Genomic DNA, 24165 nt, shown 5'->3' on the forward strand with positions numbered 1-24165 from the left:
ACGGATGCGAGCCATGCGCGGTCGGAGATGACGGCGAAGCTCTTGAAGTGGGCGGGGAGCCAGCCGAGCTGTGCCAGGGTGAAGGCGTCCTCGCTCGCGTCTTCACACAGAGCAGCGATTGTTTCTAGCAGTTCATGGAGATTGAGCTTGCCTCTTGGGAGACGAAGGAAGAGCTGCTTGATGGGTTTATAAGCATTGCCGAGCTGGAGCAGGCGGCGTTGGAGGGAGCATGCGCCGACGAGGGACGCGAGCTGATGGAGCTGGTGCTGTGTGAGGTTCGGGCGCTGGAGGAGGAAGGCCTTTGTTGTGTACTGGATGAGCTTGATGGCCTTGTACCTGCCTGAGCTTGTGGCCATGAGCTGTTCCATCTCTATACTCTACTAGACTACTATACTAACTACTCAGTACTAAATACAAGTCTGCCTATAGTCGTCGTCGAATAATTCCGCAGTCACTCAACAACCAACAAGAACAAGACTCAACACAGGACACGGCAGATACTCACCAAGAAACTCACCAGAGTCAAGTCTACAGCCTACAGACAACCAAGATGCCTTTCACCAAGCTCGTCAAGAACAGGGCGTACTTCTCCCGCTTCCAGACCAAGTACAGGCGCAGACGCGAGGGAAAGACAGACTACTACGCACGCAAGCGTCTCATCACCCAGGCAAAGAACAAGTACGCAGCACCAAAGTACAGACTCGTCGTCCGCTTCACCAACAAGGACATCATCTGCCAGATCATCTACTCAAAGATCGAAGGCGATGTCGTCCTCACTGCCGCCTATGCACACGAACTCCCACGATACGGCATCAAGCACGGCCTCACCAACTGGTCCGCAGCTTATGCGACGGGTCTCTTGGTTGCCAGGCGTGCACTCAAGAAGCTCGGCCTCGATGAAACCTACAAGGGTGTCGAAGAGGCAGATGGAGAGCTCACCATGACCGAAGCCGTTGAGGACGGACCACGTCCCTTCAAGGTCGTCTTGGATGTCGGTCTCCAGCGCACCACCACCGGTTGCCGCATCTTTGGTGCCCTCAAGGGTGCCTCTGACGGCGGTCTCTACATCCCACACTCACCCAACCGATTCCCTGGATGGGACATTGAGGGTGAGGAGCTCGACGCTGAGACCCTCCGTCGCTACATCTTTGGTGGACACGTCGCAGAGTACCAGGACATGCTTTTGGACGATGACGAGGAGCGTTACCAGCAGCAATTCGCTGGCTTGATTGCCGCTGGCATTGAGTCGGATGCGCTCGAAGACATTTACGCGAGTGCGCACGCAGCCATTCGTGCTGACCCATCACCCAAGCTCACGGAGAAGAAGACAAAGGAGGAGTACACAAAGGCATCCTCCCAATACAAGTCAAAGAGGCTCACAAACGCCGAACGCAAGGAGAAGAACCAGAAGCGTATCGCCGAAATCAAGGCTTCATTGGCTTAGTCTACTGCATAGCATTCAATCTTATCTACCGCTTGTTTTATGGAAAGCATCCTCAGGCCATCTTGTTGCTTTGGCTTTTTGTAGCTTTGCCCAAGACGTGCCTGATATCCGTTCGGACTGGCCAGCGAGCATGATGCAGTCATCTGGCCAGAGGTCTGCATCAGAGTTAGACTAGTCTGCTAATCACTCGGCGACAGCCTCAGCCATGCAGATGCTCTTACGTACTCTGCCAGGCAGTGTCAGCTTCATCTTGAGTGCTTGCAAACGTCAAAAACTATTGTCTCACAGGGGAAATCCGAAGTCTACCAGGACTACTTATCCATGTACCTTCAGGTGGACTACCTAGCAGATAGAAATGCTCACCTGACGAACGAATGAACGATTAGACGTAAACTAAGACTTACTTGCTATGGATGCACCATTCTGTGTCCACCATGCGCGTGACCGTAAGCTTAAAAGAACAATGCAGCGCCAAATGCAGCAGAGAGTGTCAAGGACCAAGCAGCCAACATACCCATAGACAAAGTAGGCAAGACAGACTGTGCACCAGACGTTCGCGTTGCAGAGGCACTGGGCGAGGCGGATCGTGCACTGCCAGAAGTGGTTGAAGAAGTCAAGCCAACGTTACTGTTGCCGGAACCGGAACCTGAGCCAGAGCCTGCGTTCTGTGAACCACTACCGCCATTGCCAAGAGGTGCACCAGCTCCGTTCTTGATCAACGCTGCAGCTCCAGCGGGTTGGACGGGAAGAACATCCTCTGCCCAAACACCCTCGAAGTCGGTCGAGTTGCCCGGGCAGGCAGGGGCCGTCGTCTTGCTGGTTCCGGGGGCAGACTTGTCAAGCTTGAGAGCGGCATACTGCTTCTGCAGGTTATAAAAGTCTGGTAGTGCGCTCACCTGGCCATTGCTGCCGATGGTGACCAATCCATAATTGTTGACCTCTTGCGTGTATTCATAGACGAGGCCTCCAGAGAAGACCGAAGTCATCTCCTTGCTGTAGATAGTGGCCACCTCTGAAAATGCACGCCCTTTGGACTGGTCTCCTGCGAATTGATTGCACCCAAACTCGCTCATAAACAGAGGAATGGTCAGATCGCTAAATCCTGCGACGAGCTGGTCATAACCGGACTGGGTGAAGCTAGAGTCACCACAATAACTGTATACGTTTGTGCCAATGAAATCAGCTCGCGTAGAGGCGTTGCCACAGCTGTGTTGTTAGTCGTGGTTGATTCTGTAATTTAAGGGTCATACTTGAGGTATTCAGGAAATTTGTACCGCGAGCCGGGAACATCAGTGGAGGAGTAGCCGACGGGGATGGCACGGGTAGACTGTGCGGCAATGTACTGCTTGACGTCTCGGATGACGGCTTTGATCCATGGGGCGGTGCCCACGGTCGGTGCATCATTGATGACTTCATTGCCTGCGAAAAAGCCGAGAACATTAGGGTACTTTTTGAATGCATCCACTGTAGCAAACAAGTGCTGCATGTAAGCAAGATTGTAAGAAGAGGCTGCATCGTTCCTGTTGAGGGAAGATTGGGGCGTGTTGATGTCAAGCACGAGGTAAATTCCGGCTTTGCTCAGGAGACTCATACACTCGTCGTGGTCGACAGAGTTGTCCACCGTGTAGATGCGAATAGTGTTGATACCAAGCGTCTGCATGACTGCAATGTCACGGGCGCAGATAGTAGGGTTGCTCAGAGGGTCAGTCAAGTCGCTGGAGCCTCCCTGATTTTGGTTAGCTTTGCACTTTGTTCAATTGAGGGCCGTACGGGCTGGTAGTCAACACCAACAAGGAAGAAGCGCTCATTGCCGCGCATGAAGGTGTTGCCCTTGATGGTGATGGGGGTAGTGGCCTGTGAGGCGGCGGTGGAGACTGGCTTTGTAGCCAAAGGGGTTTCTGACTTGCTGACACTCGATTGTGCGGCCACCTGGGAAAAGCATGCTGCTGCGAGGGACAGGACTGCGATGCTGAAATGCATCTGGGCGGAGTAAGCGAGGGACTGGAGGGGGAAAGCGAGTGTCTTTTGGTGTGTTGGTCTCGTTGTTGCTTGTTGCCGCTGTCTCCCTTTTTTGGAAGTTTTGCGGCGTGGGAGGAGCTAAATTGGGACACTTGAGCCATGAACTCGAGTCATCAGCTGGCACCGTAGCAGGCCCATCTCCGAGAGGCGTCCTTCATGTAGACTGAGGCTCGGCATTGAAGAGACAGATCATCCGCACATAAGGCCGCTTCGGCTTTCACAGACTCAGCAAAATCTGTGTTGTCAATTAGTCCTTCCAGATCTTGCACCGCCAATGTGATGCCACCCAGGACTTTAGCAGCTGGTCTTTGTCGATGCAGCATGGTACTCTGCTTGGAAAGAATCCAGTACCAGCTGAGTGCCCTCCAAGACCTCAAACAAATTTGAATAGTAAAATGTCATTCACACCAGGCTGTAGCAGATCGTCAGCACCCACGCGCACACCACCTGCAGTCTCGGCATACACGAGGTCGGCCTTGGAGATGTTCGCTGCAATGTCGCCTATCCGCGTGCCAATCTTCACTAGCGCCACATCCCTGAAGATGCCATGCTGCTTGTCATTGTGTCCAAATTGCGCATTCTTGACGAGGTACACAGGCGTCAGCTCAAGCATTGCACAGGCCTTTTGTAGAATATTTGAGACTCCCGTTGAGCCGTACCGGTAGAGCACCATGTCTCGTAAATTCTCCACCCTCTGCTTGGTCCGTTCATCCATCTCTAGCAGCGTATCGGCCTCGTCTGGCCCCAAGTCCTCCTTGGTGTCCACAAACTCTGTTCCTTCCTCATAGCGAATGAAGCGTTGCTTTGCCAGTTTTCGAAGCAGATTTTCAGCGACGGCTGATGTCAAGACAATCGACTCTGGATCCTGGTGTTTTGCAATCTTGGCAATGTTTTCCGCAGAGTCTGCATGATCAATCTTGTTGAGAGACAAGACAGTCGGAAAGCGTATCTGGACATAGAATTCCACCATGTGTTCCACCTGCTCAAGACTCCAACGTTCGATCTTGGCCTCCTCGGCATTGTGACCAAGCTTCTGGAATACCCTTGCGAGGTGCGCAGAAGGCTTGCCACCATAACCAGAAAACTGGGCAGCTAGTGTGTCAATGGGCGTACTCTTCGTTGCAACGTGTCGTCGGATGATGGAAGCCCATTTCTTCTCGAGATTCTTGTAGATCCATTGGACAATCTCGCTTTGTAGCCAAGCAACGTCTCGGTAGGGATCATAGCCGCGGCACTCTTTGCCTTGCTCATCCGTCGTACCTGATGCGTCCACGACGTGCACCAAGCAAGCAGCCACACGCAGGTCATCAAGGAACTGGTTGCCAAGTCCTCGACCTTCAGAGGCACCAGGGACCAATCCAGCAACGTCCAAGAGCTGCACGGGTATTTTTCGTCGACCGCCTTTGCATTCACCATAGAGAGGCATACACTCGCTTTGTCTTTTGTAGCGTGAGCAAGCACAGCATACCGTCAGGTATCCTACACCGTGGTTGGGTTTTATTGTCGTGAACGGGAAGCTTCCAGTCTTAGCAACCGGCTCAGAGGTCAAAGAGTTGAGCGTAGTAGATTTGCCAGAGGACGGCTTCCCACACAAAGCAATCAGTGGTTCTCTCATACCTCAGTTGAGTATCAAGACGCTGGACGCTGTGTACGCCTTCAGAATTGCAGTTGTAGCGGTTGTAGGAAAGCTTCCAATATTGAGGTTCTTGATGCAGCGTCCCTGTCTAGGCAAGAATAATATGTCCTGAGAGTCCAGTGAGCTCTAGATGAAAGGCCTTGATGGAGACTTCTTGTTCAGAGAGCTTTAAGCTGATGGGTTCCAGGTCGCAGCTACCGCTCGGTGCCTACCAGATGTGACGTCGCCGACAACCACGCACCGAGCACAAACCAGGGATGCGCAGCGATGAACAAGCAAAAGGATGTCGATGCGCCGTCGCTACAGGAGCAGGTCATTGCCTCTGTCCTCTCCTCGCTTGTTCCGGCAGCCGACCAGACAGATAAGCGCAAGGGCAAGGGCAAAGGCGCACAGCAATCCTCAGATGAGCCGCCGCCGCTCGACCTCATTGTCCTTACGCGCAACTTTCGACAGTTTTCCTCGAGGATTGGTGTCTTCTTCAAGCTTCAATCCGGCGTTGCAGCCATTTATACCTGGCAAAAGCCAAGAGAAACAGTGTCCTATGGCATGATATGGACCCTGCTCTGCTTGCAGCCATACCTGGCGCTGGCCTTGCCTTTTGCGGCAGCTGTGTTTGGACTACTCATACCGAGCTTCCTGCAGCTCCATCCACCACCGCCTTCCAACATCCCACTGCCGCCAGACCTGGACAGTTGGGCGACCAGTACAGGCAATGCAAAGCACTTTGGAGAAAAGGCAGAAGGCCGCGACTTCCTCATCAACATGCGCGACATTCAAAACGCCATGGAAGATTATGTACAAGCATATGACCAGATTGCGCTAGTCTTGACAGACTATGCCAACTTTGCAAATGAGAAAAAGTCGAGCGTTACTCTCGTTGCGTGTTGCATTGGCATGCTCACGGCGCTGGTCCTGGCTGCGTATGTGCCAGTCAAGTTCTTGGCTCTTCTCTCTGGCTGGATCGTTCTGCTCTCTGGCCACAAGCGCTTCTTGCCATTGCTCAAACACATTCAGCGTATGTCTGCCTCTGCAAGCGAGAAGGTACGCGAACAAATTGCCGAAAAGGTGGAGCGCGAGTACCTTGATCCAGAAAGATTGCCAGAGAAGCGCGAGGTGGTTGTTTATGAATATTGCTACAAAGGGAACGATGCTCCAGGAGACAAGCGAGTCATCTACTCTGGATTCAGCACAATCGGCAATGCAGGGCGCGAAGATGCATTCACGACGCACAATCTCGATGATGTCCAGCCGCCTCCAGGCTTCGCTTTCGTTCAGGGGAGTCAGTGGTCAAGAGAGGCCGCCGACGGAAAACAGCCGACATTCAAGGCGACGGCCAACAAAGTGGCAGTCGAAGCGCTTCAGGCGCGTTCGAGCAAACTCGCAGGCAAAGACCGTGACGATGATGCACGGTCCAGCTGGACTAGATCCACACTCAAGAGACAAGTACAACGGACGTTGGAGCCACAGAAATCTGTATAGCTACTTCTTTGACTTCTTGTCTAACGCATTCATCTCGTCCACCTTTTGGCTTACCTTCTCAAAATAGCCTGTTGTTTCGTTGTTTCGCAGGTCAATTCGACCGAGTGATTCGTCCACCCTGTCGTATAAATAGTCGAGATCAGCAACTGTTGTTAGCGTCCGTGTGTAGTTTTGCTACAGCCGCGTACCAATCTTCTGCTGCTGCTGACTGAGCTGATATTGGCTGAAAGCAACATAGCCTGTGAGGCCGATATTGACCGCCAAGAGAGGCATCAAGACACCTGAAGGCGCTTGTGCTGGGCTATTACTCGCAAAGCGCCGGCCATGCCGTACAAATGTGCTACTTGCCTTGAACATGCTGTTGATGTGTAGAACCCCGCGTTGATTAGGAACATTGTGTAGATGACCTCATGAGTTGGAGGAAGTCACAAAGTTCAGAGATGCATGTCTGAATAGAGATGCTTCACCTTGTCCACTTCTGATGCCGATGGGCAAAGATGTGGAAACTGCCTCACAATAGCGTTGAACTTGGCTGCTTCTTCGTAAAACTAATATCAGCATAAACCCAAAGCGAGCAGTACATACCAGCCAGTGACCCGATTCGAATTGCAGAGTACCACACAAGCCAGAACGTTTCTGATTGAGCAAACGCGCAGTCTCAATCATGCCCTCTGCTGGAAAACAACCACTGCGTTTCCCATAGAGGACAAGACATGGCTTAGTGATGCCATGCTGAATTGTATCTCGGTGGTCATACGCTGTGTGATCTGCCATGAGCTTGGCAAGCCATCTTGGATCGCACAAGTTCGAGGTGCTCGTGAAGAAGAGGGAATCCGCCTGAGCACAATCGCGAGATATGTTGATCTGGCGGCCGTAATCGGCATCGAAGCGATAACCCAGGCAAGAAGAAACGAGACCCTTCCAGGCAGAGGCAGGGTTCAGGATCATGTTTGCTTGATTCCAAGCTAGGGAGGCAGCATCGTGGCAACCGTAGTTCCCTTGAGTTAGCTGCTTTCAACAATTTTCTAGTCTTACCAAGCAGCCAAGAGCCATCGATCGCGTAATTCTGCAGTGGTGCTTGGTCCACGCTAAGGTTAGTTTACTCAAGCTGTAGAAGAGCTTACAAGATGAAGCGATCAAAATCGCTCTCTGTATAAAGCTCAACATAGGTCCATAGGACTGCTGCACCTATTGAGCAGCCGACGCCCATGGGTCGCAAATCTGGGACAGTCTTCCGCAGCTCGAGAATCAGGTCGCGCAGATCTGCGGCAAGTCTGGCGACATGGTATCCATTGGGGGTCTTGGCTGATTGTCCATGACCTCGAAGGTCGGGCGCTACAACCCAGAGTGTTTTGGAGAGCTCGTCAAAAGAACGAGTAAAGTAGTCAGAAGAGCCAGAGAAGCCATGCACGAGAATGACACAAGCAGGGCCTGGCACGCCAAAGCTTTGAAAGACCATTTCTGCTCCATCATTTGCGAGGAAGCCGCGATAGGAGCATTCGTGGCAAGGTGCAGTTTCCCCGTTGGCAGCCTCTGGGCTTGTGCTATTGGAAATTGAGGTAGGAGTCTCCATCAGGCAGTGAAGTGAGCTTCACTTTGCGCGGACTACGAAGACAGACAAGCTAGCACTTTGTTCACGTAGACAGATGTTGCAATTCTTGTACGGTACACAAGCAGCCTCGAGACTCGAGTTGTCGCGTTGTAGGGCGCCGAAAGAAGGAATTTAGTGCCGGCCGCCAGCGACTCATGGCGCCATCTCCTGACTCTCTTGCGACACAGCGAGCATTCGACGACAGAGAGCGCATCCCTGCCTGAGTGACCTGCTCTTTGTTGCTGATGCAAAGCTCCAGCTCAGCTTCCCTGCTACTTGCACTAGCTGAAGTGTGCTTTCGATCTTGATTTACTCGACGTAGACTCCTTGGTCTGGGATTACCGTATCGATCGTCGTGATGGCCAACAAGAGCTTGCGTCCGGCCTCGCACGATCTGGTGTCTTCATCTGGAATAGCTACTTCAGCTACGAACGAGTTCAGCCCGCTACTACAGTCAAATGCGCCCTCGTGCGATGAGTCTATACACAGAGTTCGATACAAACCCTTGAGCTGGATCGTCAGCATCTGGCACGACTATCTATCGGTCGAGCTACAGAATACCCAAAGTGTTGCTAGAGATCATCTTGCAAACGAGCGAACTGTAAGCTTGCGTCGGACTCTTTGTACGATACTCATACCAGTTTCTCGCATGGCTAAGAACAAGCCTATCTTTCGCTTCTGCGTACGAAGCCTATATTCTAGAAATACTCTAACATTCAGAGGCGTTGCTGTCACTCAATTTCTGAGATTAGATACTTCCAAGAATGCCTCAGAAGATGCACAAAAGCAGCTCCAGCAGCTACGCCGCATTGGCAAACCAGCGGGAGCGTCGTTGATTGCCATTGCGATGCTTGTCATTCTTGGGGGTGCGAGTCGATACTTTACCGTGCAACAAGCGTTGAGACGAGGTACGCCATAAGTTCTCACCCAGTTTTGCTAATTGAAGATCGATTCCCCGTCAGCAGACTTTTGGTAGCGTCGCTTGCGGGGTCGGCAATACTCTTCTTGGTCCTGTCTTTTGTGGCCATGCTTATTCTCAATCCGAGTGTTGGCAAGCATGCACAGTGATGATAGGGCCTGAATTCTGTCGACACGAGATTCCCGAATTTTGTGTTCGGATATAGTCGCGAGGGACAGCTGCTTGTGATGATGGTGAACAATGAGGAGTTCGATCATGTCAAACGCTTTGAGCTCAGGAAATGAATAGAGCAGCAAGCTTTTGTCATTGTATATTCCCAGACAGAGCCATCTGAAGCTGAAAGCACCCCGCAACGCGACTTATCATGACGTAGAAGACTTTGCGAAACTATCATCCTTACCAACATGTTGCGAACATATCTGCAAGCGAGCCAGAAGCTAAGAGTGCCGCTGACGCGCGCATACGCCATCAAAGATTCTCATTCTCATCAAAAGCCGTCTTCGCAAGGTCACGCCACAAGTAAGGATGACAAGGATCACAATATCCAGTCCAAGGTAATTGAGCACATGACTGCAGCATATTTAACAACCTTAGGCAGTAAAAGAAGGTATGGAGGAGAGAAAGAATGCAGGACCACCAAAGGGGGAGAAGAAAGAGACGCATTCCAAGGCTCCAGGCCCCGTGATTGGCATGCAAGATGAAAGGGGAGGCAAAAACGAGTAGACGAATTCATCTATTGCTTTTCTGATCCTCTCTATCTGTCTTTTGTGAGCTTTGATCTGTGTTGGATCCAGTCGACAGCAATCAAACCTGCAGCAATGGTTCGAATGCTCCTGAAGATAAAGTAGACGTGATGAGCTCGAGGCATCTCCACAAGATCAAACTTGTCCTTTGCACCAATCTCCGCACATCTTGCTTGCCAGCATCTGCTGTTTTTGATGTCTACAAGGGTATCAGCCGTACCATGTAGCGAGAGTAGAGGTGGCATATCCTTGGAAGCATACTCTAATGGATGCACCAGCTTTGCTGCAGCTTCGTCTCCGCCACAGCATGCTCTAACGAACCAGCTATCCTCACCCGAGCGATGACTGATATTGAATTTGTTTGTAGGATCAAGCGCAGGACAAAGGAGGACCGCGCCCTGCACACTTGTGTCTGCATCGGGGGTTTGTTCTTGGAAAGCCTCAATGTTGGCAGTCAAGGCAGACAAGAGAGCGCAATGACCACCACTGGAGTCGCCCATGAGAATGATGTTATTTGGATCTCCACCAAAATTCTTGGCAGCTTTCTTTGCCCATATGATGGCACGCTTGATATCAATGATGGCAGCTGGCAGTGGAAACTTTGGAGCGAGACGGAAATTGATGGACATGACAAGAACTTCGCCTGACCGTGCCATGGTGGTGAGCACGGCATTTGGCACCTTGTTGGATCCTCGTGACCAAGAGCCTCCGTGGATGTTGATGACAATTGGCTTGTTTGAGCCTGGAGGAAACCCTGTGCTGTAAATGTCCATGGTACCAGTGTCTTCGAGCACTAGACGCTTGACACTGTTTTCGCGAAGCTGTTCTGCGCCGAAGTAACCAGCGTCCTTGAAACAGACAAGCTCATCTTCTCTCCATAGAGGCGCAAAGACTTCAACAAGAAGGTTGAAGGCGTCAAAACGAGTCGAGTCTCTTTCCAAGAATGGTGCAGCTTGCTCCACCATTGTCTGTACGTCCTCGGCTTGGTGGTATAGTATGCCAAGACACCCAGCTAATGAGATGATGTCTAACAACAGAAACGGCCAGCTGATAACAGCTCTGTAAGTGCCATAGATCCTTGAGAAGCCAATGAAGAAGAGCTTCAAGACGATAATCAGGTGTGGAACTTCAGAGACTGCGCTAAGAGCAACACAATTGAACAGTGCAGCTTTGCGAACCAGTGGTCGATATTGAGAGACCAAATCTGGACTGAGTGCAGCGATGACTGCAAGCGATGAGAATGTAGCCCATGCGATGTAGGATAAGAGAGGAAGCTTCGTGAGGAGCAGGATTGTGAGCTTGATCGAATAGCATGTGCTGTGCCAACCAGTCCAGATCGCCCATACTAGGAGAGACTTGACAAGAGCAATCATGACAGTGGATCTGGGACTAGGAATGCTACAGGATAGATTGCAAGAGAGTCGTTGTGCAAGTCGAGTCCTTATGACGCAGCTCACCTGCCCACATGCAACCGCGGCCAACGAGAATTTGTTCAGATGGGCTTCCCTGGCGAATTACAATTTTGGCACGTGAGCAGTAGACAGATGATGTGTCGGGCACGACATCTGCAAGCTCAAGCTCAAGGGCCCAGTGCAGAAGACACTTGTCCATCTCTTCAATAATATTATCACTGGCTCTGCTTTAGCTTGCTATCTAACAATAAGTGCAAAGCTCCGAATCTAGACTAGCATGGTACTGGCCCATCAAACTCTAGCTTGTCTAATTCGTTAGGTGCACGCAGATGCTTCTTCCTTTAGCCAGAATGCTACTAAGCAAGAGGTATACGAACAGGTGCTTGAATCTTCTATAGCTCTATTCGAGGGCCAACGAAATTGGGTCGCGAATCTGGCCAATGCTGCCAGTTTGCTATGGCACGGCTTCCATTCATTGCCATCACCCTCCAATAAGGTGAATTGGGCAGGTTTCTACGTTTTGGATCCAAACACTAGTAATCAACTCATTCTCGGACCCTTCCAAGGCAAAGTTGCTTGTCAGACGATTCGATTTGGCAAAGGTGTTTGCGGTCAAACTGCCCTACAAGCAGAAACTGGTCTTGTGAAGGATGTCCACACGCACCCTGACCACATTGCCTGCGATTCCCAAACAAAGTCTGAGATTGTGGTACCTATCATTGCTGATGGCAAGGTCGTCGGGGTGATTGACATTGATTGCGAGGAGCTAGAAGGGTTTGACGAAGAAGATCGAAAGTACCTGGAGCAGTACGCTGCTTTGCTGGCGAAATCTTGTAACTGGTAGATCAGTATGGAACCGAGAGACCCGTGCTTCTCCCACAACGCTGTCCTAATGAGAGTGCCATATCCCAGATAGAACTAGATTGGATTGCTTTCGTAATTGCATCGGACCACGCTTGACTGCCCCCGAGATGCTCCAAAGAGACACGATATATTTGCAGGTCGTATACGCGCCTGTCCCGAGCGCAGTCCTCGAGATAGGTATTGTCGCGATGGATGCGCTTAAAGTACGGGTCGTTGATAGTTTTTGCCCTGGGATTGATGACAGTCAGACGTGGCCGGAAAGTGGGCACCATTAGCAAGAAATTGCTGTAGGGGTACTCACTAAAACTAGGAGCGACCAGGACGAGGTGTTCAAGCATCGGACAACATGTGTCCAAGTGCTGTAAAAGGTCAGTGTGGACTATCGTCGAATTGAGACAGATGAATCGAAGCTCATCAAAGTAGCTGAGCGACAGGCTAATGAATCTGCCTTGCAGCGACAAATGTGTCAGAGCAGAGAACAACGAATCGTTAATGTGCGTGGAGTTCCTCTGGCTGGCTGTGGGCCTATGTCCAGTCTGGTTGACATACATGACCGTAACGTCCCGATCCGTGATAGATCTCTCTCGGCGACCACTGTCAAGGCAGCCATCAACATCGAAATTGTCATTGTTACAGGTGAGGACGCTCAACTTGCTCACACAAGTATCTTTCGATGGCTTACAAAGACACATGAGCTCACTCAATACCTTTAAGCCCGTGTTCTGACTTTGAACATCCTTCGTGTTGATGTCTGAGCCAATCTCCTTGGCATGAGAACGGAGAGGATACCTCCCAAAGTGTATTTGTTGCGGTAGCAAGTCATGTAAGGCAGCAAGCTTGAGGGCTGTCTTGAGCGACTCCACTGTGGGCTGCTTGCAAAAGAGATCTCGGCAGAGAAAAGTCTGAGCTATTGGCCGGATGGTCCTGCACGTAAGGCTCAGCTGCAGTAGAGCATTGCGAGTGCTGTCTAGATGGGGCTGCAGAGTCAGGCTTTCGAGAATCATTTGCCATATTTCAGTAGGCAGCTGTACAGGTTCACCCATCTTGGAAGCAGCCTGCGACCTCAGTGCGGCATGTCAAATGGTTTCAATGGGTATGTAGACAGGGTGATGCACTTGACGCGAGGGCTGCTGTTGCCTGTTGATAGACGCCTGGCTCTGTTGAGATGGCACAAAGTACTCATGGCGGACACGCTCAAGAAGCTGCAAGAAGACGAAGACAGTATCGGATCACTAAGGCAAAGTTCCGGCACTGGTGACACTGCATATGTCAAATAGTTGCCTATAGAAGCATAGCATGTGTATGTTAGACTCACATGAAACACAAAATCGAATTTGCCCGAAGCAGCCACACTTGACCGGGACATGCCCGCCTGAAGAGAAGTCGCCATGCTCTCCAGGGTGTGTTTGCTGTCGCTATCTATGCTTGCGGCCGGCTGTTTCAGGCAATCCCGTGGCAGTTGATTGCTGGGTTGGTGTTGAGCCTGGAGGCCGCGCGTCGCCACGCAAACCCAGCCAGCGAGTCAGCGACTTATCTCAAGACATCATCACACCCTGCCCTTACCCTCCCATCACACCCTCTCCAAAGCACATCTGCCTCACTCAGCCTACAATGCAGCTCCTCCTCAAGGCAGATCGCACCACCGTCCTCAGCACAGAGGATCTTGCCTCTCTCCCCGCCTGCATTCAGGCGCACACACACATTGCGGCACAAGACCAAGTACTCACCTCTGCCGGCCGGCCCCTTGACTTGGCGCGGCTTCAAGATGGACAGACCATCATGGTTAGTATGCGTATGCCAGGTGGCGCACCCAAGAAGCGTTGCCAAAAGGCGGACTGCTCTGTGCCTGCGCTCCGTGGACTCGACTGCTCCCTGTGCGCGGGCCACTTCTGCGCAAAACACCGGTTACTGGAGCAACATGCCTGCTCAGGCTTGGCAAGCGCAAAGGAAGAGCTCCGGCGGCAAAACAGGGAGACATTGGAGCAACAGAAGTGTGTTGCTGCCCGGGTGAACTGATCGATTTCCCACACAATCTCCATTGCGATCTCCAGCATCTTCGCTCCTCTTCCTCGCTCGTGTGCGCGGCCTCAATAATGATCCCTAGAATGGCTGCGCTCGGGCGGCCTAGCGCTAGAACACCTTCATACCCAATTTTTTAATGCTGCTCCGTGTCTATCAGGAATAGCTGCTTTGTGTCTCCAGAAATCCGGGAGCGATGGCCCATGAAGTGCGGATTATTGCCCGCTGACCACCTCAACTGCCAGTCTCATTCTTCTGCTGCTACTGCTTCACATAGATGAGGGCCTGCTGGTGACGCCCGAGTAGATGCTCCTGACGCTCTCAGACTAGCTAGCTGCCTGTATGTCCAAAGTCAAATCAAGCTCGCGCTCCAAACGGCCTGAGTATATCGAAACGGAGACTGGCAACCGTATTTCGCGTGTCGGCTTGAATCTCGTCAATACCCAGAGCATCATCCTGGGTGGCAAGACCATCATCCAGTCGCACTGCACTATCAGAGGGGATCTACAACGCACACCTTCTGCGAAACTAGCTGGTGCAGCAGCGCCTACAGCAGTGACGATTGGTCGATACTGTCTGCTTTCCAAGGGGTGTACATTGAAGCCTCCTAGCAAGCAAGTCAAGGGCGAACTTCAGTACTGGCCCCTCAAGCTAGGCGACTATGTCCATATCGGTGAGGAAACGACGATTGAAGCCGCAAACATCGGCAGCTACGTGCACATTGGCAAGCGTTGCCAGATCGGCAACTTCTGTATCATCAAGGACGGCGTCTGGATAGAGGATGAAACAGTGCTTCCTCCATTCAGTGTCATTGCGTCACTGTCTTTTGTGAAAGGCCAACCTGGACTGGTCACGGAGGAATTGCCCGAAAGCACGCTCGACGTCCTCGAAGCTCAAGCGAGGACCTTTTACGAGACTTGTAAGAAGAAGTAAAGAAACGACAAGGGTACAAGGCACAAAAACAGTATTAGTGGAGTATGGCCTACTGATCAGCTCTGAGGCTGGGGCTGTGAGAAAAGGACAACCTTTAAAAGACAGAAGAGGGAAGAATTGAACAAGGAGTTGTTTCGTCGGAGGCGCTCTCGAGCATCAGGCGAGAAGATGCCATGCAAAAAGGCGACTGCGTAAGATGGGACGGATCGTGCCAGACGACCACATCTCAGTGTCCTCCTTTGATGGGAACTTTTGCATTCGTAGAGAGCCAAGCGAGTCCTTCAAATAGACCTTCACCAGTCGCGGCACAACTTGGCTTGACGAGCCACTGTCGGTCCTTCATCTTGTTGAGTTGCAGACACTCTGTCACTTCAGCTGGGGGCATGCAGCCTGGTAGATCTTGCTTATTGGCGAAGACGAGTAGCAGCGCTTCCCGCATCTCGCGGTCGCAGATGATACGATGCAGCTCCTGGCGTGCCTCGTCAATGCGATCCCGGTCGGCAGAGTCAATGACAAATACGAGCGCCTGCGTGCCTGTATAGTAATGGCGCCACAGGGGCCGGATCTTATCCTGGCCCCCGACATCCCAGACATTGAACTTGACATTCTTGTGAGTCACCGTCTCGACATTGAACCCGACAGTAGGAATGGTGGTGACGCTCTGATTGAGCTTGAGCTTGTACAGAATCGCTGAAGCGTTGTTAGTCTAGGTGTTCATGCTAGAAGCGCGATAAGGCACACGTACTTGTCTTGCCCGCTGCATCCAAGCCGAGCATAAGGATGCGCATCTCCTTGTTTCCAAAGAGCTTGCCCATGGCTCTAGACAGATTCGCGCCCATGGCTAATGAAAAGGGATGGAGCGCGTCGAGTGCCGCTCAAAGATGCAGACTGGCGGACTTGGCGCTTGAAGTACAAGATAGGACGTCTCTTTGACGTGGACGAGGCTGCACACTCGGGCTGGTCCTCAGGAGTCTGCTGCGCCCTTGAATGTGCTGTGTGTGTGGTCTCTGCAGTGGCAGTTTGTGTGGTCTGCTGCTGAGTTTTCGTTCACTCGACACCACCAGCAGCTATTGCAAGGAGTGACGGGCTCGGGAGTGAGAACGAGATAGAGAGAGAGCAGCTTGGCAAGGGAGACATGCACGCACTCATGCTCAAAGCTGCATCGGCACCTGTTGCAGCATGCACCGCACTCAGGAGCATGTCCATCCTCAACAGGCTCAGCGACAATGAAGGCGCAACTCACAATGTCAAGCGGCTCGGCAGAGGACCAGGAAGCGGCAAGGGCAAGACTGCAGGTCGAGGACACAAGGGACAAAAGGCAAGATCAGGCAACGGTGCTCCACGGGGCTTCGAAGGAGGACAGACACCCATTTCGCGCCTGTTCCCCAAGCGCGGCTTCAACAATTCGGGCGAGGAAGACTTGAGCCCTTTGAACCTGGGCAAGCTACAGCTCTGGATCGATCTCGGTAGAATAAACCCATCGAAACCGATATCCATGAAGGATCTTGTCGAGTCCAACGTCATTCATGGAATCAAAGACGGCGTCAAGCTGCTTGCAGGTGGTAAAGAAGCACTCAAGACACCTGTCCAGCTGGACGTCACCAAAGCATCAGCCGAAGCTATTGCTAGAATTGAAGCTGTGGGTGGCAGCATCGTTTGCACATACCGCAATGCTCTTTCAATGAGGGCGCTCCTTAAACCACACACCTTTGCCAAATTGCCAAAGCCAGCGTTACCGACGCGTCGCAAGGATCTCGAGTTCTACACCATGAAGGAGAAGCGAGGCTATCTTGCCGATGACTTGGCGAGCGGCAAGATTGTGCTGCCGGCTAACCCAGCAGAGGCAGCCAGGAAGGCTGCGAGTAAGGCACCAGCGGCAGTGGCGTGAAGCATTCATTAAGGTTTATTGTACAAGCATAAAGTTAACCTGATGAATCCTCCTACTTCGCCCTTTTTGCACCAGATGTCGTGCCTCCCACGGTATCATGACCACGCTTACCGGCAACAGATGAGCTAGCTTGATTCGCAGTCGTGGTCACCTTCTTCACAGGGACAACATGGCTCATGTCCGTATCATCTGCCCGAATCTGCCGATTAGGATAGATGACGCCCGTCCCTTCAAAGGCGTTTGACGTGTATTTCGGCATCTCTTGAAAGTAAGGGTGCTTCAAGGCATCTTCAGCGCTAAGACGCTTAGTAGGGTCGTATTCCAACAGACTCATAAGTAATTTGAGACCCTCTTGACTCGCTGCCATGGGTCCAATAAGGTTATACCAGTTGGGAAGCTGATTAGCATAGTGCTGCGCGCGAAAAGTCTTGAGCTGGTTGTACTCTGGCATATTGACCACATCAGGCCAACGTTCTGGAGTCGGCTTCCCCAGCATATCGATGATCTTCTTCAGCTGCTCCCTTTGGAAAGGCACCTGCTTCTTGTTGTCCACCTTTGCTTCGTCTCCCTTGAATAGTGGTCTCAGCACGAGCAACTCTGCAAAGATACACCCGATAGCCCACATGTCAATAGCTGGACCATAGTGCTTCGCCCCGAGCAACAGTTCAGGAGCACGATACCAGATTGTGACCACGACCTTGTCACCAGCCCAAAAGGGTTGTAAGGGGGTGAAGAAGAGACGCGCCAAACCCAAATCACCACACTTGACTTGGCCATTCTTATTGATCATTATGTTGGCAGGCTTGAGATCCCGATGCATCACCCAGTTCTTGTGTAAGAAGTCGACGCCCTGTATCAGTTGCGCCATGATGGAGCGCACTGCGGCATCGTGAATCTTTTGCTGCGGCTTGGGTTGATGGACGTGGTAGTGGATGATTTGCAACAGATCGTACTCGGCGTATTCAAAAACCATGTAGATGCACTTGTCTTCGAGTATTATCTCGTGGAGGTTGACCAGGTTCTCATGTCGTAGCTCACGGCACAAGGCCATCTCTCGGATTGCTGACTGGGAAAGACCCGTGTATGCAACTGCCTGTCCGTCACGATCTGGTTTGAATTTCTTGATGGCGTACTCGCGCTCGTCATCTAGGAAGCTCGACTTTGCTTTGTAGACTTTGCCATATGTGCCGCTGGAGATGAAGCCAAGAATCACGTACTTGTCGAGCACCTTGACATGCGCCTTGTTCTTTCGAGCAAAGTACCGTTCCATAAGCAAGCAGCATGCAAGAGAATGATCAGTGCAAGTATGAGAAGCAGGAGCACAAAGTATGGGATCTAAGAAGTCTTGAGCGTTGGATCTGGGAGCAAGAGGGAGCGTGCGTGGTCGTCCTGCGCGCATTCTACAAGGAAACAGCAGCAGCAAGCCTCAAACAACACAGCTTATGTGAGGGTCTCTTCTGTCTCCGCCTATCACCAAGAGCGATGGGTACTATGACACCCTTTTTGGTGTACTCGATCACGTCACATGCTCTGGGCTCTGCCATGTTTGGCTATCATATCGGAGAGATCAACCCCATTGCTCTGTCAATCTCCTGCCAATATGGCTCAAAGAAGAGCAACCATTTTACTCCAGCCTTCTTAGACTGTATCAAGATGACTGAAGAGCAAGTAGGAGCTGTTGTTGCTGTCTTTGCTATCGGAGGTCTCGTAGGTTCTCTTTGTGCCGGAAGTCTCATTGACCGTTACGGGCGGCGCAAAGTCTCCCTACTGAATTGCTCTGTGTTCCTTCTTGGATCACTCTTCATGGCATCTGCAAATGGTCTGACTGCTCTTGTTCTCGGTCGGTTTGTCGTTGGCATTGGAAGCGGAGTATCAATGGTCTCTGTTCCAATCTATCTATCAGAAGTATCGCCTCAGCAGATCAGGGGCACAGTTGGCGTCATGACGCAGATATCTATTGTGCTTGGCATCATGCTTGCTCAAGTTCTCGGTGTCTTTCTAACAGAGGGCATGCTTTGGCGATATATACTACTCGTCGGATTCATCCTGGCTCTGCTTCAATTTGCCATGCTTACTGCCACGGTCGAGTCCCCCAAATGGCTCGCCTTGCAGCCTGGGAAGTTGCCACTCGCGCATCAAGCACTATCAAAGATTCGGGCCTGCATTGATGTCGACGATGAAGTGCGCATGTGGAAAGGCGCTGACAGAAACAGAGCCGGTGATCAAGACTTGCTGTCAGATGCCAGCCCTCATGCTACGTTGTCGTTGCGTGAATTTGCCACACGTCAGGAGTATCGAAGTGCCATTCGAATCATACTCATTACACAGCTTGCACAGCAGCTGACGGGTACAAATGCTGTCATCTTTTACTCAACTGCGATCCTCTCAAGGCTCCTGCCCAAGCTGTCGGCCTGGATAGCAGTACTCATTCAGATGGTCAATTTTCTTGTAACGCTTCTCGCGGCGCATCTGATTGAGCGAAGCGGTCGACGAGCCCTGCTCCTTATGTCACTTGCTGGCATGTGCGTCTTCTCCCTATCTCTATGCATCGGCTTGGAGCGAAGTATGCCTTACTTGTCCGCTGCTTCGGCTGTCGGCATGATTGGCTCGTTCGGTCTCGGTTTGGGACCAATCCCTTTCTTGCTTGCAAATGAGTTGCTTGATGTGGAAGCCGTCGGTTTTGCGCAAAGTCTGGGTCTGTCAGTCAATTGGATCGGCACATTTACTATTGGCATACTGTTTCCCGTGCTCAGGCACGCCATGGGAGGTAGGCGTTCAAGCTGCATGCCAGGACTAATCAATAGGCTACGTATTTTCGATCTTCTGTGTGGTTGCCGCTCTATCGTTTCTTGCAGTCTTGCGTTATCTACCAAAAAGCAGTCGACGAATAGTTAGCGAGACGGACCCGTAAAGCAAGAAGGAGCAAGCAGATGTTGTGCTTGCTACGAGACGTGCTCCATATGAGTTCTGCGTGACCTTTTGACTGCTTTATAGCTCGTGGCATAGACTTCGTCTTTTCATGTCCAAAGTGGGTCGTGGCAATGGCGAGCGTCGCGTCGACGTCGGGGCAAAAGTGACTGAATCCATAGAGGCAGATGACGCCCAACCACTCGACCACCACCGCTCTTTTTCTTCGCCAAACAGCATCCGTCCAGCAGCCATCGGGACATGCTCACGGCTGTTGGTGTCCCTTCGATTCATGTCCGAGCAGAACCTCAATCGCATGAGCAGTCGAGCCGCTCTTTTGTCGTCCGCGGACCAGGAAGATGAAGCACACGAAACTGCTGCCAATGCTCGACGCAGGACACAATCTCAAGCAACGTTCAGATCTTTTGCAACTGTCAAGTCAAGTGCAGATGCCTCCAGGAGCGCTTATCTTTACGCGATTGGAATTGCCCTCCCAATTTCCCTCGTATGCTTCACCATTCAAACAGAGCTGGCGCAATATATCCAGGCAAAGCTACACTATGAGAAGCCGTACTTCATGCTCTACGTTACGCACTCTTCGTGGTGGCTCAATGGTGTTGGAATGTGGGTCTGGCTGCGGCTAAGACAACCTGGCACATCTACAACTGTCGTAACCAAGCGCATGCTGAGCGATATCAGTGACACTGCTCGTGCCGTCATGGCCAAGTCTGGCGCAGGTGACCGCTCAATGATACTTCACATGAGTGCAGTCATCACAATTTGCGGTCTTTGCTTAACTGTGGCCGCCACTACATGGTACCTGGCCGTCAACATGACGACAGCCTCGGATCTCAGTGCAATTTACAACTCTTCAGCCTTCTTTGCTTACGCGTTCTCCATTCCGCTGCTCAAAGAGAGAGTTCGGTTAGACAAATTGATTGCTGTAGGCCTGAGTGTGCTCGGCGTGCTTGTCATTGCTTACGGTGATTCTGACCCCTCGGACGACACTGCGAATTCCAGTAGACGTACTCTTGGCAATTTGATCATCTCAATCGGAGCGGTGCTGTATGGTCTCTACGAGGTATTGTACAAGAAGTTGGGTTGTCCTCCTGACCAATATGAGCCAGGCAAGTCAATCATTTTTGCGAATGCCATGGCCACTGCTCTAGGCCTCTTTACGTTGACAATTATGTGGATTCCTATTCCATTACTTCACATTATCGGCTGGGAACGGTTCGAAGCTCCGCCAGCGGCTGCTGTCTGGGCACTTATTGCATCTGTCGCCGCCAATTTCATCTACAGTTCATGTTTACTGGCAATGATTTCACTCACTTCACCCGTGCTCGCAAGTGTCGCATCCCTGCTGTCCATTTTCATGGTGGCCATCGTTGATACATTCATTACAGGAAAACCCCTGAGCCTGGCGGCTATTGCAGGTGGAGTCTTAATTGGCGTGGCATTCGGGATTTTATGCTGGGCTTCATACTCGTCTCTGGAAGATGAGGAGTCGACGGATCTTGAGGACGGCGATGTCTTTGAAGTCTCCGACGACGAGAGTGACCAGGAAAGGGGGTCTAGAGTCTAATTTTCGCCTACACAACCATAGTAAGCATTGAATTGCGAAACGAATGTCACAATCGTGCTCTCCTCTGCATTCAGAGCCCAGAACTCTTCGCAAAGAAGACTTGTTTGCTTTTCCGATCCAGAGTCTGCTACCTCGAGTAGTGTAAGCTGCTTTGCGTCTGTTTCGTTCAAGTATGCTACGGCAAAGCCTTTTGAGCAGCGCTCGATGCGAATTGCTTCTGCCTTGTTTGGCACTGAAATTGAGCGAATCAAGACTTGCTTGGCAACATCGTAGACAAGTACGTGACTGGGGATAATGAAAGCCGCAGTAGTGTCATCAATACGCTTGATATCGCAAATTGGCTTGTCCACGTCAAATGGCTTTCCACTAGTATGCGATATCCAAAAAGACCCTTGAAGTTCAAGCAGCAACGCTGGACCAACAAACAAGGCTCGGGTGATATTTTCGATACAAGCGCTCTCAGTTCGCATACAGGAACGTTCGTAGTCAAGAAAAACACCGTTTGACCAAATAACGCGAAAATGCCCCTCAGAAAGGCTCGCATCTAAGATCGAGGCATCCTCCTTAGCCAAATGCGGCAGAGCAAAAGCCTTGCCATCAGGCAAAGACCAGGCACGCCACCTAGTCCGTCGACCAATAGTGAAAAGAATGAATCCATCATCAGATAGTCTCCATATTTGTGAGCCTAGCTCTGCCCGGCCTAATTGAACACGAGAAGTTGCTGCCAAATCGTGAAGAATAAGTGTGCCATCGAGCAAAATGAGCAAAACCTGGCTCACCGATAATTGAAGAAGCATCGCTATCTCTGCATGCTCTTCTACTTGCGCATGGCTGGCCTGAATGTGAGCGTGATGTAAGTCTAGTGCAACTTCATCGTCACCGCTTCGAGAGATGAGGCCAGTTACAAGAGCATAGGTACTCAACATGACCAGGACAAAAAGAAGCAAAGTGTGTTTTGGATGACCCTGAGCGATTTCCTTCAGCAACGTGTCCGAGAATATGCGAGTTCTCGAACGATTAGAATAGGACAAGATACGCAAGTCAACTTGTTGCTTTTCGAGTAGCGTCAGGACCGTGTCGACCGGGAGTCTCATTAGATTCTCATTGCCGCGATCGAATGGGCTACTAGCCGGCAAGCTAGACCAGCAGATGAAGAGAAAAACAGTCAAAATGAATGACCCGACTCTCCGCGTACTGACCGGAAAATAAGACTCCAAGAACCGCGGAGCAATCTGGTGTCGCTCGTTGAGCAGATCCATGAGCTCTGTACGGCGAACATCGATCGACATGATTGCGCAGAAGAAAGTCAAGTGAAGTGCGTAGGACAAGACTAAAGCCACAGCCAAGATACCGCAGAATTGACGCAAAGCAGAATTGGCAACGTACCCAAACATTCCGATGATGCAAAGATTGACACCAAGAGCATGTAGCCCTGTTGGCCCAACAGTACGCATCGCCTCGGACATGCGCTGCGCAGGAGATAGGGTTCGAGGAATACGCGTGACAGCGTTTGTCGCCCGGAAGATATTTTCCGTTTCGAGCACCATCACCATGAATGGTAATACTGCTAAGGGCGACAGACTGCTCGATTCATCAAACAGATAGACTAAATCGAATGCACCAAGGACAGCAAACGTTATAGAGACGAAGCTCGTGACCGCGAGACCTATCCGAGAACGAACCAGTCGTAGACGCCTGAAGGAGATGAAGAGATACGCAAGGACAGCCGAGTATCCTGCAAGCAAAATCATTTGTTCTGTCCATGAGATGGCAACTTTCTCCAACTTCAGTAAGTCCATCTTGAGTATCGATTCGCAATCTGCATGCCTTGCACAAATCTGCTGTGCGCGCTCCGCAACGAGTTGGTCCATCGCTTCCGATTGGGCCTTGATAAAATATGACAGCGTTAGGCAACGCGCTTGCACACCCCTGCCAATGATGACACGGTCAACGAGGCTGCGTGTTGCGACTGGATATGTACCTGGAATCTTCTTTCGAGTTCGTCGCAACGTCAGGATCGCCAGCCAGTCTTGCTGCGGAGCGTCAAACAGCGTATGCGTGAGGCACAAGGGACCAGTTCTGTAACAAAAATCGCCGAGCAAATTCAATAATTCGATGTGCAATTGTTCTGCTTGCACTAGCAATGCTGCTGGGGCAGATGAGAAGCACGGTGCAAGCTGCAAGAGTGCAATGTTGGTATGATCGGTTGCCATTTTGACAGAGTCACGCATGTACCATCCAGTTGCGGACGGAAAGCCATAATCCAATGCATTGTGCAGTGCTGGATAGACGACTGCGAAACCCAAGCCACCAGTGATCAAGATCGATCGCTTTGCATATCTAGAAATGTGCAGACCAAAGCGATAAAAGCTGGAATCATATTCCATTTCATGGTCAAACCGCAGATTTGCGGTAGCTGAGGCGAGGAAGGCGCTAGCGAACAGGGTTAACCAGCATCCAAATGAGCAAGAAAGCTTTCAGAAATTTGAGTGTCTTCTTCGAGAGTGGTTCCACGGAATCCACGCTGTGAAGTTTAGTTGTCGCCGCAGCCCTGCAACAAATTCGCACGCCAGTGGCGTTGCACCACGCAACGTAGCTATGGCCTATGCCTATGCCTATCCCTGATCAACGTCCACGTCTATTCCGCTCCAGTCACTCGTGCTCACGGGCTGTTCAGGATGTCTCGCGCATAACTTATCTCGCAAGTAGTCAATACCTTTACGAAA

The 24165-nt window shown here is 51.3% G+C and overlaps 18 protein-coding genes across 18 annotated transcripts; 10 read left to right on the plus strand and 8 right to left on the minus strand.

The window, feature by feature from the left end:
- Window positions 1-466: 466 nt before the first annotated feature.
- On the plus strand, window positions 467-1826 carry BCR37DRAFT_384722 (60S ribosomal protein L5). The gene has a single exon (XM_040870286.1). The coding sequence runs from the start codon at window positions 551-553 to the stop codon at window positions 1442-1444; it is 894 nt and encodes a 297-aa protein (XP_040721858.1). The 5' UTR covers window positions 467-550; the 3' UTR covers window positions 1445-1826.
- BCR37DRAFT_230824 (Glucanosyltransferase-domain-containing protein) lies at window positions 1671-3630 on the minus strand. Its single transcript, XM_040866502.1, has 3 exons — window positions 3215-3630; window positions 2695-3170; window positions 1671-2650 (listed from the first exon to the last, which is right to left on the minus strand). The coding sequence occupies exons 1-3, from the start codon at window positions 3422-3424 to the stop codon at window positions 1897-1899; spliced, it is 1440 nt and encodes a 479-aa protein (XP_040721859.1). The 5' UTR covers window positions 3425-3630; the 3' UTR covers window positions 1671-1896.
- A 206-nt stretch (window positions 3631-3836) lies between these two features.
- Window positions 3837-5078, minus strand: BCR37DRAFT_352988 (P-loop containing nucleoside triphosphate hydrolase protein; the record flags this gene model as incomplete). Its single annotated transcript, XM_040868164.1, has 1 exon — window positions 3837-5078. The coding sequence occupies one exon, from the start codon at window positions 5076-5078 to the stop codon at window positions 3837-3839; it is 1242 nt and encodes a 413-aa protein (XP_040721860.1).
- Window positions 5067-6725, plus strand: BCR37DRAFT_384728 (integral peroxisomal membrane peroxin-domain-containing protein). The gene has a single exon (XM_040870287.1). It carries the CDS (start codon window positions 5367-5369, stop codon window positions 6576-6578), a length of 1212 nt encoding a protein of 403 aa, XP_040721861.1. The 5' UTR covers window positions 5067-5366; the 3' UTR covers window positions 6579-6725.
- BCR37DRAFT_384729 (Alpha/Beta hydrolase protein) lies at window positions 6689-8277 on the minus strand. The gene is made up of 5 exons (XM_040870288.1): window positions 7703-8277; window positions 7614-7666; window positions 7164-7576; window positions 6767-7126; window positions 6689-6724 (listed from the first exon to the last, which is right to left on the minus strand). The coding sequence occupies exons 1-4, from the start codon at window positions 8149-8151 to the stop codon at window positions 7013-7015; spliced, it is 1029 nt and encodes a 342-aa protein (XP_040721862.1). The 5' UTR covers window positions 8152-8277; the 3' UTR covers window positions 6689-6724; window positions 6767-7012.
- Window positions 8278-8314: 37 nt separating this feature from the next.
- On the plus strand, window positions 8315-9365 carry BCR37DRAFT_230794 (uncharacterized protein). The gene is made up of 4 exons (XM_040866501.1): window positions 8315-8770; window positions 8811-8851; window positions 8890-9077; window positions 9116-9365. Exons 1-4 carry the CDS (start codon window positions 8528-8530, stop codon window positions 9235-9237), a joined length of 594 nt encoding a protein of 197 aa, XP_040721863.1. The 5' UTR covers window positions 8315-8527; the 3' UTR covers window positions 9238-9365.
- Window positions 9366-9492: 127 nt separating this feature from the next.
- Window positions 9493-9811, plus strand: BCR37DRAFT_395943 (uncharacterized protein; the record flags this gene model as incomplete). Its single annotated transcript, XM_040871692.1, has 2 exons — window positions 9493-9642; window positions 9683-9811. 2 exons carry the CDS (start codon window positions 9493-9495, stop codon window positions 9809-9811), a joined length of 279 nt encoding a protein of 92 aa, XP_040721864.1.
- Window positions 9595-11330, minus strand: BCR37DRAFT_230847 (Alpha/Beta hydrolase protein). Its single transcript, XM_040866503.1, has one exon. It carries the CDS (start codon window positions 11202-11204, stop codon window positions 9843-9845), a length of 1362 nt encoding a protein of 453 aa, XP_040721865.1. The 5' UTR covers window positions 11205-11330; the 3' UTR covers window positions 9595-9842.
- On the plus strand, window positions 11328-12212 carry BCR37DRAFT_401481 (GAF domain-like protein; the record flags this gene model as incomplete). The annotated part of the gene is made up of 2 exons (XM_040871837.1): window positions 11328-11360; window positions 11563-12212. 2 exons carry the CDS (start codon window positions 11328-11330, stop codon window positions 12085-12087), a joined length of 558 nt encoding a protein of 185 aa, XP_040721866.1. The 3' UTR covers window positions 12088-12212.
- BCR37DRAFT_231070 (uncharacterized protein) lies at window positions 11802-13277 on the minus strand. The gene has a single exon (XM_040866508.1). It carries the CDS (start codon window positions 13148-13150, stop codon window positions 12089-12091), a length of 1062 nt encoding a protein of 353 aa, XP_040721867.1. The 5' UTR covers window positions 13151-13277; the 3' UTR covers window positions 11802-12088.
- Window positions 13278-14296, plus strand: BCR37DRAFT_230953 (uncharacterized protein). The gene has a single exon (XM_040866504.1). It carries the CDS (start codon window positions 13404-13406, stop codon window positions 14121-14123), a length of 720 nt encoding a protein of 239 aa, XP_040721868.1. The 5' UTR covers window positions 13278-13403; the 3' UTR covers window positions 14124-14296.
- A 172-nt stretch (window positions 14297-14468) lies between these two features.
- BCR37DRAFT_403952 (dynactin subunit p25) lies at window positions 14469-15059 on the plus strand (the record flags this gene model as incomplete). Its single annotated transcript, XM_040872045.1, has 2 exons — window positions 14469-14661; window positions 14683-15059. 2 exons carry the CDS (start codon window positions 14469-14471, stop codon window positions 15057-15059), a joined length of 570 nt encoding a protein of 189 aa, XP_040721869.1.
- Window positions 15060-15076: 17 nt separating this feature from the next.
- On the minus strand, window positions 15077-16088 carry BCR37DRAFT_384736 (ADP-ribosylation factor family-domain-containing protein). The gene is made up of 2 exons (XM_040870289.1): window positions 15805-16088; window positions 15077-15749 (listed from the first exon to the last, which is right to left on the minus strand). Exons 1-2 carry the CDS (start codon window positions 15896-15898, stop codon window positions 15286-15288), a joined length of 558 nt encoding a protein of 185 aa, XP_040721870.1. The 5' UTR covers window positions 15899-16088; the 3' UTR covers window positions 15077-15285.
- A 169-nt stretch (window positions 16089-16257) lies between these two features.
- On the plus strand, window positions 16258-16947 carry BCR37DRAFT_353004 (ribosomal protein L18e/L15P; the record flags this gene model as incomplete). Its single annotated transcript, XM_040868165.1, has 1 exon — window positions 16258-16947. One exon carries the CDS (start codon window positions 16258-16260, stop codon window positions 16945-16947), a length of 690 nt encoding a protein of 229 aa, XP_040721871.1.
- A 52-nt stretch (window positions 16948-16999) lies between these two features.
- BCR37DRAFT_407315 (kinase-like domain-containing protein) lies at window positions 17000-18217 on the minus strand (the record flags this gene model as incomplete). Its single annotated transcript, XM_040872118.1, has 1 exon — window positions 17000-18217. One exon carries the CDS (start codon window positions 18215-18217, stop codon window positions 17000-17002), a length of 1218 nt encoding a protein of 405 aa, XP_040721872.1.
- BCR37DRAFT_384738 (general substrate transporter) lies at window positions 18078-19864 on the plus strand. Its single transcript, XM_040870290.1, has 2 exons — window positions 18078-19714; window positions 19752-19864. The coding sequence occupies exons 1-2, from the start codon at window positions 18229-18231 to the stop codon at window positions 19856-19858; spliced, it is 1593 nt and encodes a 530-aa protein (XP_040721873.1). The 5' UTR covers window positions 18078-18228; the 3' UTR covers window positions 19859-19864.
- On the plus strand, window positions 19655-21484 carry BCR37DRAFT_384740 (uncharacterized protein). Its single transcript, XM_040870291.1, has one exon. The coding sequence runs from the start codon at window positions 19967-19969 to the stop codon at window positions 21437-21439; it is 1473 nt and encodes a 490-aa protein (XP_040721874.1). The 5' UTR covers window positions 19655-19966; the 3' UTR covers window positions 21440-21484.
- Window positions 21485-21769: 285 nt separating this feature from the next.
- BCR37DRAFT_231793 (sterol-sensing domain of SREBP cleavage-activation-domain-containing protein) lies at window positions 21770-24106 on the minus strand. Its single transcript, XM_040866513.1, has 2 exons — window positions 22320-24106; window positions 21770-22275 (listed from the first exon to the last, which is right to left on the minus strand). The coding sequence occupies exons 1-2, from the start codon at window positions 23824-23826 to the stop codon at window positions 22100-22102; spliced, it is 1683 nt and encodes a 560-aa protein (XP_040721875.1). The 5' UTR covers window positions 23827-24106; the 3' UTR covers window positions 21770-22099.
- Window positions 24107-24165: the final 59 nt, after the last annotated feature.

The sequence above is a fragment of the Protomyces lactucae-debilis genome (genome assembly GCF_002105105.1).
Source record: "Protomyces lactucae-debilis strain 12-1054 chromosome Unknown BCR37scaffold_33, whole genome shotgun sequence".
Taxonomy (NCBI): Eukaryota; Fungi; Ascomycota; class Taphrinomycetes; order Taphrinales; family Protomycetaceae; genus Protomyces; species Protomyces lactucae-debilis.